The sequence below is a fragment of the Hypanus sabinus genome, chromosome 30 (genome assembly GCF_030144855.1).
Source record: "Hypanus sabinus isolate sHypSab1 chromosome 30, sHypSab1.hap1, whole genome shotgun sequence".
Lineage (NCBI taxonomy): Eukaryota > Metazoa > Chordata > Chondrichthyes > Myliobatiformes > Dasyatidae > Hypanus > Hypanus sabinus.
In genome coordinates this window covers 27,117,237-27,131,974 of record NC_082735.1, presented here as the reverse complement: position 1 = coordinate 27,131,974, position 14,738 = coordinate 27,117,237, and the positions used below count along the sequence as shown (strand labels likewise).

Here is a 14,738-nt window from a genome sequence, read left to right as displayed (position 1 = left end):
CTATTTTGATTGGGAGAAGGTCAAGAAACAAAACACTTGACTTGGTATACAAAGAAATGAAAGAGATCTTGAAAAAACTCTTTGTCACAGACTAAATTCATGTAACTTGACATTCACTCCCTGAACGTAAATGGTGGGAAGTGGATTGTGCCGCCACTTTCAAAAAGAAATCGGGAAAGAACACTGAAGGGAAAGATATTTTATAGTTATCAGGAAAAAATTCTAGAAAATAGGTCTAACTCAATTGACTTTTTAAAAAAAAAAGAATGCAGCTCATCAGTATGAGTTCAGTGGATTATATTTGGTGTTCATTAACAAGTATATGATTCATTCATATGCATAAGTTTATATATTATACTCCCCTTATAAAGCAAAGGAGCCCATCAATATTTTTTTCAGTTTTATTCGTTTCTTCATTTGAATACCTGTGCATCCAATTCTGTAGCTGGATTTGCTTTTTGCTGTTTTTGTAACCCTTTCTAAAGTTTAACAGTATGTAATACAGGCCAAGTTAAAGAAGCTTGTCCAATGAGAATAATTTCTGTGAGGATAATCTAATTACAATATTTTGCCAGTGTTACTATTTTTGTTTCAGGGTACAAGTCGCCCCTCTCACTATCATGTTCTGTGGGATGATAACTGCTTCTCTGCGGATGAGCTTCAGCTCCTCACCTATCAGCTATGTCATACCTACGTGCGCTGCACGCGTTCTGTATCTATCCCAGCACCAGCCTATTATGCACATTTGGTGGCATTTAGAGCAAGGTACCATTTGGTGGACAAAGAACATGACAGGTAAGGCATAGTCTATTCAGACTGTTGAATGTGTACTCTGTTAATAATACTGTTGTACAGTACTTGCAAAAGTCTTATATATTGAATTGACTTTATTTCTTCCTTCCTTCACATATATGATGAGTAAAAATCTTTACATTTTGTCTCTGTCTGAATGTGCAATTTATAGTAATTTGTAATAAATATTATGTACGACAGGACAGTCAATATAACATAGAAACCCCCAACATTTTGTCGGTACCTGTTTTCAGCTGGGTGGACTGGAGCAATGTGTGGTTAAGTGCCTTACTCAAGGACACAACATGCTGCCTCGGCTGAGGCTTAAACTCACGACCTTAAGATCGCTAGTCCAACGCCTTAACCACTTGGTCACCTGCCACACAGTTGCCTAAGACTTTTGCACAGTACCGTACATGAATGAAGATTTTTCTCAATAAGATTGATTAAAGCAGCAATAAGTATTGCTAACAGCGCCTCAGCAGTTATTACAGTTATATTTGCTGGAGATGCTCGGAGGGTTGAGCAGCATCTGTTGGCAAAGGTGATGTGTTGGAGTGGGATGGGACATCAATTTACAATGCTTCAGGACCAAACCCTGAACCCATTTAAACTGCAGAAGGATTGGATTTATCTGAAGATACTAAAACTTGAACCAGATAAAATCGGGTTGGTATATTTCCAATCTGGATATATTAAGCTCACTTTTATGGGGAAGTTTAATCCTTTATCTGGGATATTTACCACAGTAGTAGTAATGTATACAACACCTAGGTTTGCCACTCCACAGTATATGTGTACAAGAAATGGGTTTTGAGGCTTTTATCATATTACAATGATGTATTACTGTCTTAGTTATTAAATGTCAAGTCACAGCACATATTGGAGTTTGTTCAGTTCTGATTATTTTTCTCTAACTGTTAATAGTGCCGAAGGCAGTCACATTTCTGGTCAGAGTAATGGACGTGATCCTCAGGCTCTTGCCAAGGCTGTGCAGATTCACCAGGACACCTTGCGCACTATGTACTTCGCTTAAGTTTGGGAAATTCCCTCCAGAAGAAACCGAAGATCGCAGCCTGCAATTCCAGTGGGGTCAGTTTACGGGCATGTCTCCAGCCATACTGTAACTTTCACTGTGCGGGGACAATAGTTTCATAAACTGATGAAAAGAGATTGTTTACCTACGAAGATCATAGCACTATTATGCAATATGAAACCAGCCAACTGCTCTGTGTGTGTGCGTATGTGCGCGTGTGTGAGTGTGTGACGTGCGCATGTGTGGCGTGCGCACGTGTGTGTGCTGCGTCAGACCTTGTGTCTGTGTCTTTCCTTATTTTCCAAAATAGTTTCCTTTTGCCTTTACCTCAGTGTTTGGCAGCACAAAACTCCTCTTCATCAAGCAACATGAAAATAGGTCAAAGAAAAAATGTTTGACCAATCTTGGATCTCAAAGCAAGTCACTAATTAGTTCAGAAATCCAGTCATTTGCTTGGAGTCTTCAATTTGGGAGGGTGGGAGGTTGGAAAGAGAGGTGAAGACGTACTTGAAAATATATTGTAGGGAATAACTACCAATGTTGTATAAGATCCAAGAGGCCCATCTCCACCATTCCACTGTTCAAATTCTGCTTACCAGTTAAATTGTCAATTAAATCAACTGACTGTTGAACCTAGCTTATTAGTTGTGGTAAGCTCCACAAGCAGAGCAGTGGAACTTTGTGTATGTGATAGAAGATAATTTCCAGTGCTTGGATAATCCTAATTATTGATGGTGTGAGAAGATCTTTGAAAATTCCAAGAATTGGAGGCTGTTTAATGTAGAAATTTCTGCTTTTTTTTTGTTACTGTTTACTTGCTAGCTCACAACTAAATGTGATGTTTTTGTTTTAGCATCCTATATTTATTAGAAAGAATGCTTAATTTAATATGGATTTACATTAAAATATAGTAGCATCAATTCTATTTAGTTCTGGAATGTAACCGTGTTGTATACTGACAGAACATTGCTACCGTTAGTGCAATAAGCGGTTGGTAAGAAAGCCCGTGTCCTACACTGTTCTGGGGCAGCAGTTGTACCACTATAATCGTGGGAGAGTGGACACCTCCGCACTTCAGAACCTTATCAGTTTTAATAAGAAAAAGTTGAATGCAAAAAAAAATAGTAGGGCTGGGATGTTTTAATATTACTTTATTGGGACATGGATTTATTTAATTTACACATCTAATCACTGAAATGTGAATTTTTTCAAATATTTCTGTTTTATTTCAGTCATTCCATTTTAAGATATACCAGTTTTTTATTTGGATTTTTTTTCATAAAACAGTTTGTGTCATTGATAGAAATCTCATGACGTTGTTTGCACTTTGTAAAACCTCATGAACTGCATATTTTATCTAACGGTTGTCATTGCACTGGCTCAAACTGCAATATACAAAATGCTGCAGCCTTCTTAATGGATGGGCATTGCCTCTGTCCCAGCCCTACAAAATCGCTTCTCCTCCACATGAAAATATCTATTTTTAGGGGAAAAAAATGAATACAGCTTTATGGAAGCAAAAAAGACACTGCAGAATTTTCCTTCCCTTTCACAAAAGCTGGGTCCTTGTCCTTGTGATCATAAAGCAAATTTTTGTTTTCCTAGTTTATTCCACTTCATCTCCTAAATACGGAAAGGGCTAATACTCTACATATGATATTGTAGTTTTTAAATGATACTCCTGCTTTACAATGACATGGAGGAGTCCAGATCGATTCTTCAGGCATGTTCACAGTATTGAAAGTTTAAAAAGTTTACCAACTTTATAACAATTTCTATCCATCCACGATGTGGGACAGCAATCTAATTAAATTAATCTGAGTTAATTTAAAAGGCTTCAGATGGATTTGTTAATTTATAAAGGCAAATAACAATATCACTTTAAAGAATCATTTTTTATTCTGGGCATTAAATTGAATATGCATTTACTTAGGTGTTCTTTGTGTGAAAGAGTTGCACATAACTTGTTCATTTTGTGCCTTTTAGAAACATGTATATTTATGCATGTATTGTCCAGTTGTAGTTAATCATAATTTTCCATCGTGTTTCGTGTGTTCAGAATCACACTTGTAAAATAGAGTTGCACTGAATATCAGTCACTTGCTGATTGGTGCATCTGAATAAGAAACACATCCTTGCTATGATCCTATTTTGCTCAGTTGATCTTAAGAAAAGAGTGCATATTTCACCATTCCTGCAAATTTAGTGTGTGGTCGTTTGTTATAGATTGAAAATTTTCTGTTGTTCTTAGTTTATAATACCAAAAGAAAATACTGTTTCCAATAAAATAAAAGGTGCTCTGCTTCAGAGAAAATAATGAGATTTAAATAGGTTAATTTTAATAGTTTTTAAATGCTGCTAGTTGAAAGGGATCTGTTTCTTTAAATTGTCTGTGTTGTACAGATCGGTTGCAGCTCTAGTTGTACATGATTGTTAGAAATCTTAAAAATATCAAAGTACCTCTAACAGTTTTATTGTTAGTTTTATAATCAGATGCTTTTGATTTTTGACAGGGAACTCCACAAATGACTGTTTAGTTTATGTTCCTCAAGGAATTTTGGTTTGAGAATTAGTAAGCTAAAATTACTACAGCACTATAAAAATAGTTTAAAGCATCAAAAAAAATTTAGTCAGTAGCGCCACCCTACTCAGGGGATCTCATTTTAAAAATTCAGTATCCTTTGGGCTGTTTTTCAGGACCTTTTCTTTGGAGTTCTTTGACTGATGTCACTAATATTTTTACAAATTATTAATAAGCCTATCTTTATGAAACAGGGATTTAGGGGACTTTTTCTGGTTATTATTTTACTCTGCTGTAATGGCCATTGTTTTGACAGGTCTCCAAATGTAATTTTACTGAATTCCGACTAAATTAAATCTTTCAATGCATTCTCCATCAAAAAAATAATTTGATGGACAAAATTGGCATGTGCTGGAACATGGGGAAAATAAAATGTTAAAGCAAATGCAGATTAGTAATGTAGACTAGAATAGATCTTTCACACAGAGATCAATCACTTCTTGGATAATCAATAAATAATTATCCACAAAGGAAGCAAAGTTAAAATAAAATAAGACATTGTAAAATTGTGTCTACTTATTCTAACAGATTGAATGCTTTTTAAATCACTTAGGACAGAGAGCAAACACAAAAACCTGAAATTCCTATTCTATGATCTAGAGGTTCCATTGGAAATAGATCTGTATCACAGATCACTTACGAAGTTCAGGTAGGTTACCTGTGATGCTGTCAGATCACATGTAATGATTTGTGATCAAAGAAGTTCTCAAATGATGAAGTATCATAATTTATCCTTGGTTCTTATAACAAAACTGGTGATTACAACCCTTCCCCTACCTCCTATCTGCTATTCAAGTTGATAACAGTCAAAATTATAAATAAATATAGTTTGTGGTCAAGCCTTTATCATCAGATCACAGGGAACTTCGGATTCCTCTAACAGATGATCAAAACTACCCTCAAGCTGTCAGAGACGACGAGCGAATAGACCAAATTTGCAGATAGATATTCTAATGCCTCCTTTTGCCCACTGCTATGGATTTAAAGACGCTAGATTTTAATTCCAGGTAATTTAATTTATTGCCCTTTAGAATCACTCCCAATTTACACAAAAATTCTGCAATTTAATAACTAATGTTTAATAAATAAGGTTAATCTTATAGATGTAGGACACTTTTCAAATTAACTTGCCAGCTTCTGGTGAATATTTGAGAGGGAGGAGAGTTCTGCAGTCATGCCAAACCAAGACCAGTATGATACTTGGTGCCTTTGTTATGTTCCAATTATTCTCAATGGTTAACCTAATTTAATTGAGCCAATGCCAAGCCTGGATTACAATTCAAAACACCACTGTTTACCTTGGACAATGTACAGTAATAATGTACATGTAATGCTGCTCTTGCAAATTTACAACATAGCATTTAAACTGAATGCTTCCTTGTACTGCATATTTATTGGTCAGGTATTTCTGAAATATTAATCTGTAAAATAGAGATTTTCTGTGAGGAGGGGCGAATGTCCCTGTACCACACCCATCAGCTCAGTTTGTAAATGCCTGCATAAAGTGCCGACTGCATTTGCAGACGTACTTCATAATGTACCAGCGTTGGGAGGGCAGTGAGACCGATAGCTGCTATTTGTTAATCAGTGTCAGACAATAACTGCACTAGGAATTGAAGTTATGCTCATGATTCCTATTTATTAGAGTGAAGGGAAGAACGTAGTAATTGACCAGTATAAAAATTGGATCAGGCCAGCTCTTTCCAAACCCTTTTTGTTACTCTCTGAACCCTAACTACTGATTATGTTTTCATACTGATGTACAGCAACTTGTATTGGATGATGTGATAAAAAGGTAGCATTGTTTCAAATGTAAATCTGGGAGGTTGCTTATATCAATACCACCACATTAGAATCATGTCAGTCTTGTTGGTTCTGGCTAGTTAGTAATACATGCTGCATCTAGGTACCTCTCACTAGGAATAATTGTAATGATATGGGGGCTTTTGCTAGCACCGTATTTTATTGTTTTAATGTACTGGAATGATCTTGGTACAGGTCTGGTACCACCTAGATGCAATATCTGTAGTAAATGCTGGAACTGATAATACTGAACACCCGTGCTGCATGGGTCCAGTACTTGTGCCATTAATGTTTTGGTACAAGTGCCAACTCTGGTACAAATTTGATATTTTGTGCTGGTCATTTGCTAAAGGAAAGAGGTGGTGTCAGCAATTGCGCTGATCCATTTTAATTAATATTTTGAAGGACAGTCCTTAGAAAGTGCCTTTACAGAAGCTGGTGCTGTAGAATCTTTTTATTTTGTTCATTATGTGGCTGAAAGTTTTATATAATGCCAAGAATATTGACAGTATCCTGTAGCTAATGTGTTTAATGGCAGTTTCTTCTCAGTCAGGACCAAGATGGGGACTATAATTTGAAAAGCTTTGAAGAACACTCTCAATACACAACCTGATCAGAAAAAGACACAGAATAGGAGCTATGATTGTTGTAAATTGACACACTGTTTCAAAAGTCTGCCTCCAAGGTTGAGAATATTTCCTGTTTTTAAAGATTTGAATGAAAATGTTGATTTATACTGTATTTCCCTCTGACTCCCTTCCCCAAACTTCAGGTCTGAAGGATGGATCAGTGATAAAGGCCTAATCAATGTTATGAAGTGTAATTTGTTTGCAGAATGCAATAGGTTATTTTTGTAATTCATCTGTCGCTTTAGAAAAAGATTTGTTTTCTAGATGGCTAACTACATTCTGTGCGGCTCCTGGTATTAGGCCTCTATCATATTTCCAAGTAAGAGATTGTGTTAATTTGAATGATTAGATGGAACTCCTGGAAGACACAATTACAGTTCGTGAAATAGTAAACATGTACTAACATGTAAATGTAGACACATGATTCCCGTGGTTCCCCTGACATTTTATGATTGTTATATTTGTGGAGGTGGATTGATAGAATCTTTTATTTTAAAGCAAAGGAGCCATTTATAATTTTGTATAATAACTCGAAAGAACCCTTTTAGTACATTGTTAATTGTGCTCACTAGTGGAGCCAGATATTCAGGAAAGGAATACTCATTGGCTGAAGTTTACCTGTTATTTTGGCACACTGTTTGATTGTAACTCAAAGGAACAGACCTTCATGAGCCAGTGAATTAGAAAATTAATCTGTTTGGGCATAGTACATTCAGAACAAGAATGTTTTGGAATTTACTATTCATTAACAAGCTGACAGTATCTGTTTCTGAATCTGATATACTAGGATCACTTGATACTGTATTAGATGCAATTATCTAATGATGTTTTATTGAATCAATATCTTAATTCCTCCAAAAGCACACTGAGCAGCTGAGCCATTCAGAACAGTAAAATCCTTTTGATTATCTGTTTGTCAGGTGATTTCAGCTGAGTCATAAGACTTCTACAATTGGCTTCTATGTAGGTCAGTAGAAAAGGAGAAAATTGGGTAGGGGGTTTCCTGCTTTTGGCTTTCAATCACTTTCTTGCTCTACGACATCGCGTGAATAAAGGCCATGTGAGCAAGATGCAAATAGATCAATACTCTTACAAAGAAAGGGTAAAAGATGGTGTTCATTTGCAGTACATATTTAAATAGTTTATTACAGTTTGTTCTAATTGGATTGTTTGTTAATCATTCCTTGTAAAAGAAACTGGTAGTTTTTTTTATTCCAAGGAAACTGAAGTAATAAGTTGTTAACTTCCCTTCTCCCTTCAAATAGTTAACATAATGTGATGTGACTTATCAAATTAAAGTTGAAAACATAATATTATAAACCAATTTCTTGCTCTGTCTGGCTGCCTTTATCCCACAATGTTTTGGTGTGTAGTTGAATTTACAGCTGAAATATTTTCAAATATATTTTCTATTAGCAGATATGGGTCAGTAGTAGATTTCCAATGATTGATACTTTCACTGAATTAATCCTTTTTTTAAAAAAAAATAAGGTTAGAAGTGTAGTAATCAACAAAAGCAATGAATCGAGAGTACCAAGTTACAGTACACTACATGAAAGGAAAAATTCATGAAGGGAAATACTTGTCCCCTCATGTCTGTGCCATCTCTTTTAGGAAAAAACAAGCTAGTTTCAACCTAAGCTCCTGAACTTCGATTACCCATTTGCTTCCACTACTTTTTTTTATTCCACTGTATGTGTAAGGGAAGAGGGCAGTCATTTAATTTTTTATCCTTTTGCAACTTATTGTAAATCTATAACCTCTGTCATCAAATGATTTGATAGGAGAAACCATCTCTCCATTTGCTTCATTAAAAATCCTTAATTTTGAATACTCCACTAAATCTATCCTTAAACTTGCCTTCCTGTTAAGAGTAACTGCTTTTTTTCTGAATTCATCACAGTGTAGACATCCTATCCCTGGTAGCACTCTGGCAGCCATGGTCTGGATAACCTCCAATGCCTTGACATCATTCCTAAACTGTTCAATTTTGGACAGAGATATTAATTAATTAATGTAACATTCCCCAGCAGAATTGTAAGTAGCTTGTGTTTGGACAGCTTCCTAGCTAAGCATTAGTGGAAGTAGTGATGTTGAGTTGGTGGAAATGTAAGTTATGGAGATGGGAAAATGAAATGTAGAAATGTAAATTAAAATAGAGCCAGCTATAAGAATTGTATGTTGATTGTATTAAATTGAGGGAAATGGTTTTAACTGAGATTTAACAGAGGGATTTTTTTGATTTTTAAAAAAAAATTACCCAGTAGTTGGGAGTGTTGAGTTCTAGTGCTAAATGAAACTTTCCACCAGCTTTACTTGCATTTAATTTGTGTTATAGAAGTGTGATATCATGAACAGGAGGGGGAGGAAGAAGTAATGATCTGTTTCACAACTCAAAGAAGTGTGCCTCCTGTGAGCCCAGCACTAAGCAGCATTTGTGTCAGACTCAAGGAGAATTCTTGCAGTTTCCTTCCTAACTGAGAAGGCTGTTTGAAAGATAAAAACAAGTAGATTTGCTGGTTGTGTATGGTGAGCGTTCTGTTATAAGGAATTAAAAACACTGCACCTCAGTAACCTTCATATGCTGCAAAAAGAAAGTACTGCTTTGGTTACATTATATCTGCTGCACATGCTTGACAATACACTTTAAAATGTTCAAGAATTGTCTTAATAGCAGTTATCAAAATTGGGTTTATAATGGAAAAGATGAGTCTTTATTTTGTCGTTATTTCTAAGAATTAACTTATTACTCATGGTTAGCATACTGCAAGGTAACATGCATTAGTGTTGCAACTATGTTTAGAGAGAAATTCTTTGCTATTGCTTGATGCCTTTCTTCAGATGAGTGAGGATTTGAGGTGTGTTATCTGTATTTTTGGATGTTGTATTTTTATTAGTGTGTTGTTGAGGTCGCCGACATTGAATCATTGGCCTTCAGTAAAGGGTTGTAAGGTCTACCTGAACAGATCTTGTGAAAGATAAAATCTTAAGATTATTAAAAAAATCTTTAGTTCTTTAGAGCTTCAATATTTAACTACAAATACCTTTGAATTCTAATAAGTATGATTGCGTCATAAGCATGTCTTTAGTATTTTCCAGCCACCAAATCATATTTCTAACTGAAATACAACAGTGATACAATCTATACAAGCAGTCCTAGAACCCATTGCAAATCATAAAATGAAGTCATCTTATGCTGTTTGTTCCCTTTTATTTATACTTTTCTGGTCAAATGGCCAAATTCCAATACATAAATTTCCAAAGTGACCTCGAATGTGTGTCATGCCCTGTTGCAATTTTTCTAGTTTTTATAGCTAACTTTAGAGAAATTTGACCTTTTACATTTAGTAAGAATTCAACGTTAGTGTATGTAACTAAAACTTAGGTTCCCCCCCCCTCCCCCCACACCCTTTTCCTGATATCGAAACATTGTGGTTGGTCAGTGTTGAGTCTTATATAATACTCTGGGAACTGAGAAAGTCATGCTGAGGTTTATGGGAGAGAATCAAATAACAATTTTTTATCAAACAATTGTTAATTTAAGCAATTTAATAACTTATTTTACTGCTATTGAAACATGGTCACACTTCCAACATTGGAAGTTTTCATGTTAAATTAAATTTCCATTTCTATGCTCCCTTGCCCTGTACATCTTTTAGACACAAAAAAAATGACATGCGGACCTATTCCTAGGTGTCTGTTTATCCTTGATCTGAATGTTTCAAAACCAGCTGTGGCAGGTGACTTGGCAGCCAATTTATCCCTGGAGAAGTGCCTGATGTTGAGTGTTTCCCTGACCGACTGGCCAAACTTGAAAATTCACCATGCCACGTTGTGGCAAGTCATTCCTGTCATACCCTCTTGTAACAGTGAACTCAAAAAATGTCAAGAGTTATGATGCATCTTGATGCAAGTTTGCACATCATGAAGAACATCATTTTATAAATGTAATTGTTTATTTTCTCCCTATGGAATAAAAAGAATTTGTGATAGATTTCCATCAGTTTACATGATTGGCCACTGTCACCCATGTTAGAATCTGGCTGCTAATGCCTCTTGAAACAGCTCTGTAAGGTGAGAAGGTCATCCCATTAATACTCATGAAACTGAAGAATTACTGGTTCTTTATTTTCTGGGATAAACTGCATTCCTTCAGTTTCCTGTTGTGTGTACTTTGTATTCAGTTTTTGTATTAGTCTGGGGACTATATTTGATTCTTCAAAGCTGACTTTCTTGGAAATAACTTGTGCATTAACCTTCTTGAGTAATAAATGGATTTTTATTTTTGTATGCAATTTTGTTATCCATAATCTCCATTGTGCAGCAACCACCATCCTTGGAGCCCTATTGTAACCTTGCTGAATCAGAGTACATTTGGTGAAGTTGAAATTTTTGTGATTGTTGAACTTCAGTAGCTTTTCACCTTCTGGTAGGTTCGAGTAACTAAAAATTTAGTATTTTGGTTTCAAAATAAATTAACCCAAGTATAACTGAATATATTTTAGTCTTCCAAATATACATCAATATTTAATGCCTTCAAACCAACTACCGACACCTGCCATGTGATGCACATTATGACTGAGAAATGCACAGAGCCACTGAACACATATTCCAAGTATTCTTTGAATAAGAATAATTTGATATTGATGCAGAATTATTATTGCAATCCTCAAGAGGGTTAATGTTTATTCAGTTATTTTTGTAAAGGTGTTCATAATTTGTAAGAATATTGTACTCAGTCCATTCTTGTAACAAAAGAAATTACCTTTTTTCTTTGTTATAATATATGTGTATTTGCCAGTTGTTGGATTTTGTTGTCTGTACACAGTCTGATCCAAAGTTTTGTGTACCTGGGCAGACGTTTTGATTGTCTTTATGAAGAAGAGCAATCATTTTCAGCACTGAAATAATTTTGGCTTTCAAGGTATTCACCACCTCTATTTACATTCAGGTAAATTGAATCCTCATGCCACATTATATATTCAATTAAAATTCCCATTAATAAATATGCAAAAGAAATTGATTATGTGAATGAGTACAAATGTTTTCCTGTACTAGACTTTTATGAGTGACTACCTGGTTAAAAATATATATATATTTGGATCATTTTGACCCTATCTCATGAAATGTTAAGGGATTTATTTGTGGGGTTTTTTTCAAACTGCACACAAGGAATCATCTGTGCTTTACGTTGCCCATGTATTTAAGCAAAAATTATTTTCTTTTTTTAAAAAAATGGTAAAAGACATTACCATTGCACGTTTTTATGCTCAAAATATTTTTGGAATGTTATCCGAAAGAGAACTTTTGTTACTTTTGCTACAAGAATGCCCCGTTGTTACTAAAGCAGTTTGTGCTTTCAAGCCAAGTAATAGGAAATCCAGAAGGATTTCTCAGCAAGCAGTTTAAATATTGTCACTTCGTGGTTTGTCCCACACTGCCACCCAGTGGGATATTTCCCAGTCTTGATTATGTATTGAAAATCAAATCAACCATATAGCAAAAAAGATTCGATACCAAAATCCTATAGGTTCCTTGACTAAATCTATTGTAATTTTTTGTAACTTTTTGTTCAGTGTTACTGTCCTCTCAATAAAAATTTATTTCAATTACATTAAGTTTCGGGCAAGTTTAATTTTGCGGTTGTGTCTTTTTCTTTCTTTAAGTTTGTGTATACAAATTTGTTGGTGGATTTTCATCAAATACTAAATTCTGAGTTGAAAGAACGTTTGATAGTGACATTTTGCTTCCAGCCCTGTGATGAATCCAGTTGAGACTGCTAGGCTAAAAGACACTCCGATTTTGTGTCAAAACAGACCATGTGTTTGATGGTTTGATGGTTCTCACTCCACCACTCTCTAAACCTGAGCACAGTTCAGTAAAGACGACAATTGCAACTTAATATGTCTTTAATCTATTAAAAATATTCACAATATGAATGCATATTTGCAGATTCAAGATTGTTTGTCATTCTTAAGTATACCAGTGTAAAGAGCAACAAAATTTATAATTGTTCCAGATCTGATGCAGTGTAAAAAAAAGCACAATAAGCATAAACAAATTATAAAAGCAATCTTGTAAAACACAATGTGCAAGTAACTGCTGAGTGTGGCCTTGTATGCTTAAGATTAGCTTATATACATATGTACATAAAGTATTGCTAGATTTAAGAATATATGAACATAAGGTAACTGACAGGAAATGATAGTGACAGTGTGACTCTTGGCAAAAGAATTCTTCAAAGTAACAGCAGGAGACATGAAATCACAGTACAACAGTGACTCAATGTAGTTATGAGGTGGCGTGTAAGCTCACAGTGGCAATGTATGGGGGATGAAGGGTGCTGAGGGGCAGAGTGGATGTAGTGCTGGTGGGATGAGTTAATGTGGGGAGGTTTTTTCCAGTCTGGTGGTCCTGGTGTGGATGCTGCATAGTCTCTTCGCTGATGGAGAGGTGAGACCCAAGAGTAAAATCATGTGAGGATCGAATTGTAAGAAGATTTTGAAGGGGCAGAGCAGAAGAAAGATGAATGATGAAAATTCTGTTCAAAATCACCGAACTGAAACTTCCCTTCTGCAGAGCTGTTTTGTGAACAGTTGAGCATTACCATTACTTTTCCAGGTCTACAACATTTGGAATATTTTGAGAGTGTTTCTCAAGGTGATTAAGGATTATGCCACCAGTTATAGAGTTAATACAATCAACCACAGCCAGGAGGCTTGTGGTTGTAATCCAGCAGCACTTTGTGGTGAGTTTTGTGGATCAAAATCAATAGCAAAAAACGTGTTGGAGGAACCTTGGTCAAGCAGCATCTGTGGAGGCAAAGAAATGGCCAACGTTTTTGTTTAGGACCCTGAAATCAGGATGGTCTCCAGCCAAATGTTGATCATCCCTCTGCCTCCATTAGATGCTCGACACAGTGAGTTTCTCCAGCAGAGTATTGCTCCACATTCCCGTATCTGCAGTTGCTGTGTCTGTCTGCAGTCCTGAAAGCCAGGACCTGGGATTGCGATATGGAGCTTTCACCTTTAAGATGTGCATTTTGAGGAAACACGATGAATGAATCTCGATTCTTATGCACGCTGTTTGGTTTAGTAGGGACAGTACGTGCAAACTAAATGTCACTGACTATCTTAAATCATTGCTTCTCATATTCAGCCAGCATTGCCCAGAATATTCGAAAATGGTGCCAGCAGGCAGAATGGCCTGCTGAATGGCTTTAATGATATCTGACCACTGAAAGGGTGGGTCCACACTGGTTGCAGGCAAATAGAAAAGAAAAAGAGGACAATTGAAGCAAAGTATAAAGTAGCAAGGCTAATGAGAGTGACCCAGGCTTCCTCGACAGTTTCGTGGAAGCTCTGTGCAAGCAGTTGATGTAGAATACTTCCACCTCCTCTGCTCTCCTCAGCCTAGTCTGATGGTGGACAGGATGGTGCAGGAACCCTGACAATAGCACACCCTTCCTTTCCATTCCAATTCCAAAAATGCCAACACTTCTGCCATACGAGGAAGAGGAAAATAACCCTCCTTGGTGGTGGGGGGCGGGGGTTAACCATCAGCTTGGCATTGTACCATCAGACATTTAAGAGTAGGCTTCTGGATATATCACTGGTTCAGTGTGCAGGAGTTGGGATAGCAGGATAGATTATCACAGGTTAGTTCCCTGATAATTGTAAGATCTGAGTGAATTCAGCTACCGACCTGATCTCTGTAAAAGTACGTGGAGCTCTTTTCACTTCTTTAATTTTTTCATTGAGATACAGCGTGGATAAGGCCTTTCGACCCACACCGCCCTCCTATCCCGATCACGGGACAACTTACAGTGACCAGTTAAGCTAACAATCAATTGGGTGTTTGGATTGTAGGAGGAAACTGGAGTGCTCACGGTGGCGGT

The 14,738-nt window shown here is 36.2% G+C and overlaps 1 protein-coding gene across 1 annotated transcript in view; it reads left to right on the top strand.

Annotated features, from left to right (window-relative positions):
- LOC132383484 (protein argonaute-3) overlaps positions 1–12,453 on the top strand; it is a 121,614-nt gene extending 109,161 nt beyond the window's left edge. The window contains exons 19-20 of the mRNA XM_059954479.1: positions 596–795; positions 1,720–12,453. Coding sequence (XP_059810462.1) covers positions 596–795; positions 1,720–1,828 — 309 coding nt within the window. The 3' untranslated portion in view covers positions 1,829–12,453. The remainder of the gene's footprint in view (positions 1–595; positions 796–1,719) is intronic.
- The last annotated feature ends 2,285 nt before the right edge of the window (positions 12,454–14,738 follow it).